This window comes from Triticum dicoccoides, chromosome 1A, assembly GCF_002162155.2.
Source record: "Triticum dicoccoides isolate Atlit2015 ecotype Zavitan chromosome 1A, WEW_v2.0, whole genome shotgun sequence".
NCBI classification, from domain to species: domain Eukaryota; kingdom Viridiplantae; phylum Streptophyta; class Magnoliopsida; order Poales; family Poaceae; genus Triticum; species Triticum dicoccoides.
Window position 1 is genome coordinate 169,169,130 of NC_041380.1, and position 7,657 is coordinate 169,176,786.

General features: G+C 45.4%; 1 protein-coding gene across 1 annotated transcript; it reads right to left on the reverse strand.

The window, feature by feature from the left end:
- Positions 1-1,321: 1,321 nt before the first annotated feature.
- Positions 1,322-2,971, reverse strand: LOC119276841. The gene is made up of 3 exons (XM_037558045.1): positions 2,386-2,971; positions 1,672-1,782; positions 1,322-1,362 (listed from the first exon to the last, which is right to left on the reverse strand). The coding sequence occupies exons 1-3, from the start codon at positions 2,969-2,971 to the stop codon at positions 1,322-1,324; spliced, it is 738 nt and encodes a 245-aa protein (XP_037413942.1).
- Between the last annotated feature and the right edge of the window lie 4,686 nt (positions 2,972-7,657).

Here is a 7,657-nt window from a genome sequence, read left to right on the forward strand (position 1 = left end):
GCGGGGGCGAACGTCTCGGGTGGCGGCGGCGGCGGCCGGGTCCGGTGGGCCCCGCGCGGGCCTTGGCGGGCCGGCGGGTGGGGCGCGGCGGCGGAGAAGAGGCAGGGGCCACGTGGCGCGTGCGGGTTGGTGGAGGGAGGCGGCGGCGCTGATGTGGCGACCGGCGATTGGCCGGGGTGAGGTGGAGGCTGGACATGCCTAGCGCGGGATGGACATGTCCGGCGGCACGAGGAAGAGGGAGGCTAGGGTTTCGGGGAAAAAGACCCGAAAATGAAATGGAGGGATCTATTTATAGATGTTGAGGGAGTTAGGAAGCTCCAAATGAGGTGCGGTTTGCCGCCACGCGATCATGATCGAACGACCGAGATGATGGAGGAAGTTTAGGTGGGTTTTGGGCCACTTTGGAGGGGTGTTAGGCTGCAACACAAACGAGGCCTTTGCGGTCCCTCGGTTAACCGTTGGAGTATCAAACGAAGTCCAAATTGTACGAAACTTGATAGGCGGTCTACCGGTAGTAAACCAAGGCCGCATGACAAGTCTCGGTCCAATCCGAAAACGTTTAACACCCGCACACGAAAAGAGGTAAAAGGGGACACCGGATGACATAGGAGCGCCGGATTGGAAAACGGACAACGGGGAAAATGCTCGGATGCATGAGACGAATATGTATGCAAATGAAATGCACATGATGACATGGTATGCAATGCATGACAAGTAAGCAGTGACAAGGCAACAACAGCGAATAACTGGAAGACACTTGGCACATCGGTCTCGGGGCGTTACAGATACCTATGATAAATTGCATGGAAAGTTTAGGACTTTGTTCTCTAAAAAACATATGGCAACTTTTGGAAAAAGTGTAATGGGCACAAATGTAGAAATAGGGATTTGTTTCTTTGAGAAAAAGATGGCAAATTTATACGGGCACATTCCAGTGATTAGGGATTTTGTTCTATAAAAACACGGCAAGTTTTTCAAATTTGTAAATGGGAACATGGAAAATATATTAGATTTCTTTTTTGACAAAAAGATGGCAAATGTATCGAATTTAGATGATTTAAACTCTTTAAAAATATGGTAAAATTATGAATTAGCACGAGGACAAAAAATGTTGGCAGCTTCAATGTTAATTTGCAATGGTATATACAAAAATAATTGCAATGGCTTTTACCCTTCACCTACCTACCCCCCTAGCCCAAAATTTCCAAAGATATATGTAACAGAAATGATGGACTTGCCATGGTATATACAATACAATTGCCATGTTTCTACAATATATTTTTCCATGGGGACACACCTTAAATTGCCATGGGACACATTGTTAAATTGCCATGGGGACACAAGTTAAAATGCCATGAGGACCTATAGTGAAGGACAATAAAAATTTAGTAGTTTTAATCCTATTACAAACATTTCAAAAATGTAAAATGCACCGAAATCAGCATGTCAGAACATGGGAATTTGGGATAAAAAGTTTCAAAAAAAATGAACTATTTTTTTCTAAAATTGCCATGGCGCCATATCACCACTATGCAACATGTTCTTCACATTCCAAAAATTGCCAGGATAAGAAATTCCATGTCACCCACTATACATCATACTCATTCACTTGTAAAAATTGTCATGATACAAAAACGGAGCCATAGAGTGAAAATAACAATAAGTTCTTACGTTGCAATGTGTATCCGCTGAAAATGCCAAGTTGAGTGTTAGAAAACTTAAATTCTGAAATTCCCGAGGCTTTAGCGTCAGTTGTTATCCTGTTGTTCTCAGATCCATCAACTGTAAACAATGGCACAAAATAGATCTCTGAGAAAGCTTTAAAAACAGTAAGAACTCGGATGAATTTCAATATGCATCAACAGTAGCAGTAGGGCACAAGGGCCAGCAGCTCACCGTGCGACTGGGATGGGGAAGCCCCAGAGGAGATGTGACAGGCTTCACTGCAGTAACAATTCCCCCGGTCCAGTGCTCCAGCAGCCGAAATTTCCCACATCAACGGGTTGAGGAGGGCCGGCAGGATAAATTATACATATCGAAGAAAAGATTCTAGTAAGTCGAGTGGACTCTGTCCTAAGATTTGCAACAGATCCAACGTCCACAGTATAAACACAAACAAAAACATACATATATTAACAACTGGAACCGGAATAAAATATAAAAAATTGTATATTAATTACACGCACTCCATGCACATATTCCATAAACCACATATATGCATGAATTAATGCATTATGTACGCAGCATTTGTACCAATAAATAAATAAATATACGTAGTATTTGTATGAGCTGCATTGGTTAACCGCAGTTGCAGAGTATCATGCGATCAATGCGGACGACGTCCGAGCCTGAGCTCCAGGTCAAGCTCCCTTTCGGGCGGCTCACCTGCCTGCCGATCCGACCCTTCTGGCGCCACGCCAGACCCGTCGCCACCGCCGCCGTGCAAGTCACGGTCACGAGCTGCCGCACCGAACAGGCTGAGCTCCCTCGGGCTAGCACTGCTAGGGTTCACGGAGGCATCCGCATGCGCGACCCCGGTCGAATTCCCTGTGCCCTGTTGCTGGTAGTACGCTAGCGTGAAACTTCCGCTCGTGCTCATCGGCGTCGCCGTCGCCGGAGGCACTGTGGGATACGGCAGGCGGTGGCTGTAATACTGATTATAGCACTCGACGTTTGGAGACGCTGATGTGGTGGTGCCGCTGGGAGCGTCGCGGACGCTGGGTTTGGCACGGTCGCGGCGGTGGATGTTCATGTGCCCGCCGAGAGCCTGCGCCGTGGTGAACCCGCGCTTGCAGAAGACGCACTCGTAGTATGGCCTGGTGGGGGCAGCAGCCAGCACGGCCGCCGCCGCCTCATCGTCCCCGGGCTCAGCTCCTTGTGGCGGCGCCGCTGCCACCCCTGGCGGACCTGCCGAGCTAGCGGCCTCGTCACCTGATCCCACTTTGGGTTCCTTGTTGCTGCCACTCGCCATGTACTAGGTGATCTACGACCGATCAAGTTTCTGACGGCCTTAAGGGTTTGGGGATCGCTAGACGGAAGTTTGACGAAGAGATGGCAAAGTATGTGTACGATCGACCAAGTTTCTGATGATTTTAAGGGTTTGGGGATTGGTAGACGGAAGTTTGACGACGAGATGGCAAACTATGTGACTTGGTACACTGGGGATTATATTTATGTATGATTGGATCGACGGGGACAAAGTGGAAAACATTGGAATCATCAGCAGTTTTCTGAATAAAAGATGGAACATGGTCTTGGCCGGCCTTGTTGCTTTGCAGCTGCCTCGCTATCCAGTACCGTGCGCTGCTGTTTTGCAGTAAAAACATTCAATGAGCAGCTGGCACTTCACACATAAGTATCCTATATTCTTATCTGTTTCTTTTCCTTTGAAAAGGAGGCATGCCGTGGCTGCTGTATCATTTCAATGCACACAATCATTACTGTTGCTAGTACAAAGGATGCTGCAGTATCCGTCTCCCGAGAGCCTCGCCGCGTGAGAGTGTCCTCTGCGTCGTCCGTGTCGCGTTGGCCTCGTGCGACTGCCCCCTGGGGCCAGGGGCAGAGCAAGACTAATTCAAGGGTATGCACAATTGCACATACCCAATATTTTTTGCAAAAGCAAATTAGTTTATATGTCCATGTATGCATATATATCATATATGGTTCTGGTGACTAATTCAAGGGTATGCAATGCATACACAATCATTTTTGCAAAAAAAAATTAGTTTATATGTCCACGTATATCTTTCCGTAATAATAAAGCACGGGTCGTGCAGGAATTTAGTCTATTTTGAGCAGCCCAATAACTATTTCAGAAATTCCTAATAAATCCTAGAGGCCGACTTAGCCCATTTGTACAAGGCAAAGAATACTACTAAAGTTTAGTTCCACATTGCTAGTTTAGTGGGAGTTGGACCTCCTTATAAGGGAGGTTCTTTCCCCACTTGTACGAGCATGAGAACAAGAGGGATATCCACGCGCGCTCCTTCTCCGCCGCCCGCCTCGGCACGATGCGCCGCACCGCGCCGCGGGAATGACCCGAACCGATATCTAAATTTTTACCACGCACTACGGGTATACGAAAGGTCACACAGAAGCTGAAAAGATTTTTGCGAAAATGGAGTTCGAATGCGAACGGTGCAGCCCTTCGGCTGCTGGCTGTTCGCTTCGCCTCCGTCTCTTCGTTTCGCCTCCTATCGCTGCCATCTCGCCTCCTTCTCTTGCGCCTATAAAAGAGAGGTCGCTCCTCCCAGAGAGACGCACCAGAACTACTCCTTCCCTCGCCATCGGTTCCATCTCTGAGCTGCTGCTATCTTCCTCATCCCGGCTTGCGGCGTGCACCGCACGTCGGGACAGTAAGCCTCTGAGACCGCACATTTTGAGTCCTGTACGGGAGAAGGTGATAAGGTTTTTGGGGAGCGCTCTGCGCGACTACTGGCTTCTTCATCACGGACTCCGATGACGACTTCTTCCCCGACGTCGACTACCTCAGCAACGACATGGCTGTAGAGGATGTCGACCCCAAGTCTACTGCTTCTGCTGCTGCTGTCCCGTATGTGTTCTTCTTTCTGTCAGATGTCCTGCCACAGTTTTCTCGTACTAGTACTTGCCCTACGTGTGTTAGGTTCTACTCCATATATGCAACATGATCTAGTGTCTGTCCTAGATGTGTTCTGTTCAAGTTCATATATGCAAATGCTATTTACTTTTTCTCCGTCAGGTTGCATGACTTGCTTTATCACGGCTATATTAGTCATGCTTTATCTAATATTTCTATTAACAAAATCATTTGGTAAATTGGTCATATTTCCAACAATCCAAAAACCTTATTATAGGTAATTTATCCCAAGTGGTTTTGCTGCTTCCATGAGACCTTCTATGTTTGAAGGTATCCACTATAAGAGGTGGCGCGTGAGAGCAGTCTTATGGTTTCAAACCATGAGTTGCTACGACGCCACTCTTGGCAAACCTGAAGGAGAGCTTGATGCTCAACAGGCACAAGCTTTTCAGAAAATGGATACTCTTTTTAAGGCTACTCTCTTGAGTGTTCTTGGTGAGAACATAGTTGATGCTTATGCATCAATTGATAATGGAAAAGATATGTGGGATGCACTCGAGGCCAAGTTTGGGGTCTCGGATGCTGGCACTGAGTTGTACATCATGGAGCAATTCTATGATTACAGGATGACTGAAGAGTGCTCCGTGGTTGAGCAATCTCATGAGATACAGTCATTTTGCTAGAGAACTTGAGCACTTCAGTTGTATGCTACCGGACAAGTTTGTTGCCGGAGGTATCATCACTAAGCTTCCTCCTTCATGGAGGAACTTTGCTACCTTGCTGAAGCATAAGAGGCAGGAGTTTTCCGTCTTGGATCTCATTGATACTCTTGATGTGGAAGAAAAGGCGAGAGCAAAGGACACACGTGCTCGAGGTATTGAAGGAGGATCTAGTGCCAATCTGGTACAGAAGAAGAACTTCTAGTCCCACAAGTTCAAGAACAAGGGCAAGTTTGATGGTAAAGCAAAGTTTGATGGGAAGAACAAGGCTGTGCAACACACGAACTTGAAGAAGAAGAATGACAAGAAGAAAGGTGCTTGTCATGTGTGTGGGGATCCTGATCATTGGGCTCCTAGTTTACCTAATCGCTATGACAAGCGTCATCCTGGGAAAGGCGGCAAGACCGCTAATGTTGTCACTGGAGACACTGACATGAAGGATGCTGGGTATGGTATATTTCCCACTATTTTTTCAGTATGTCATTCTCCTGATTGGTTGGTTGACACGGGTGCTAATGTGCATGTATGCGGTGATATTTCCATGTTTTCATCTTATCAGACCGCAGGGACTTCAACCGTGTTGATGGGCAACGGTTCAAGTGCTTCTGTTTGTGGTGTTGGCACGGTTGATCTGAAGTTTACTTCGGGGAAGATCGTGCGGCTAAAGAACGTGCATTATGTCCCCTCCGTCAATAAAAATCTTGTTAGCGGATCTCTTCTGTGTAGAGATGGCTACAAACTTGTCTTTGAGTCGAATAAATTTGTAATATCCAAGAATGGAACCTTTGTTGGTAAAGGCTATGAGTCAGGAGGTCTGTTTCATTTATCCTTATCAGATGTTTGCAATAAAATTGTTAATCATATTTGCAACAATAGTGAATCCAATGTGTGGCATTCACGTCTTTGTCATGTTAGCTTTGGTTGCATGTCACGACTAGCGAAGTTGAACTTAATCCCTAGTTTCACCACTTTCAAGGGATCTAAGTATCAAATGTGTGTGCAAGCGAAGCAACCTCGTAAGTCTCACACGACTGCAGAAACGAGAAATCTTGCACCACTATAGCTCATACATTCGGATCTATGTGAAATGAATGGTGTTTTGACAAAAGATGGAAAGAAATATTTCATGACGTTAATTGACGACTCCACTAGATACTGCCGTGTGTATCTTTTGAAATCTAAGGATGAGGCTTTGAACTTTTTCAAGATCTATAAAGCTGAAGTGGAAAACCAACTTGATCGAAAAATCAAGAGGCTTAGGTCCGACCGTGGTGGAGAGTATTTTTCCAATGAATTTGATGTTTTTTGTGCGGAACATGCACTACTAGAAAAAGGGCTAAAGATGAAATTGACACTAATGGCGCACCAGAGAAGTGGTGCGCCACTACTATATACTAATGGCGCACCATGTGGAGATGCGCCATTAGTGTGGAAGACACTAATGGTGCACCAGGCACAAGGTGCGCCACTAGTAACAAAATGTTTTTTTCTTTATTTTTTCAAACATACTAATGACGCATCCAGACAAAGTGCGTCATTAGTAGTTAGAACTACTAATGGCGCACCAGCCATAGCATGCGCCACTATTTTGCAAAACTAGTAATGGCGCACCGTTGCATAGTGCGCCATTACTAATTTCAACTAGTAATGGCGCATTGTGCCACGGTACGTCATTAGTATAAAAATTTATACTAGTAATGAACTTTTTTAAACTAGTAATGAACATTTTATAAAAATCATGAACATTGTTGAATTCGTGGAGAAAAATCAAATTCATGAACAATGTTTGTATATGCGAACATTGTTCAAAATCGTGAACATTTTTTAATATACGAACATTATTTCAAAATCACAAACAGTTTTTAAATGCCCAAACATTCTTTGATTTCTCAAAAAAGACGTGAACATTTTTTTTGAATAAATGAGTATTTTATGATTTCTTGAATGCATTTTCCAAAATTCGCAAATATTTAGAAATTTGGAAATTTTTTAAATCATCAATTATTTTAAAAAAGAAAAATAGAAAAAGGCGAAAAAATTAAAAAATTAGGGGGCACCCCGCACCGAGCATGTCGTCATCGATGACCCGGGAACAATATGAAAATGCACAACGGGTTGTGATCAACGATCGTTACAGACTCCGGGAGTGGAGTGGAATTAGACGAGTCGGCGTAGACACTTCATATGCCAGGGACACGACTAGTCATACCACCGCCCGATGGTTTTAGCCGCGCACGTCGTTGGAGAACACGGTTGTCCCCATCTCGCCAGACTACATGTCGCCCAGGGACATGGCTACCTTGTTGCTGAGGACACTCGATCTCCATCCCCCTCCATCTCGATCTTGATTCCCCCTCCATCTCGATCTCGATGCCCCTTC

Bases quoted from the DNA above. Each gene is read 5' to 3' on its own strand.
- LOC119276841 (XM_037558045.1), bottom strand. From the start codon at position 2,971: ATGGCGAGTGGCAGCAACAAGGAACCCAAAGTGGGATCAGGTGACGAG. The intron at 1,783-2,385 runs GTGAGCCGCCCG...CATTGTTTACAG, and splicing joins AGGGTCGGATCGGCAGGCAG to TTGATGGATCTGAGAACAAC. The intron at 1,363-1,671 runs GTAAGAACTTAT...CCTTCACTATAG, and splicing joins CAGCGGATACACATTGCAAC to GTCCTCATGGCATTTTAACT.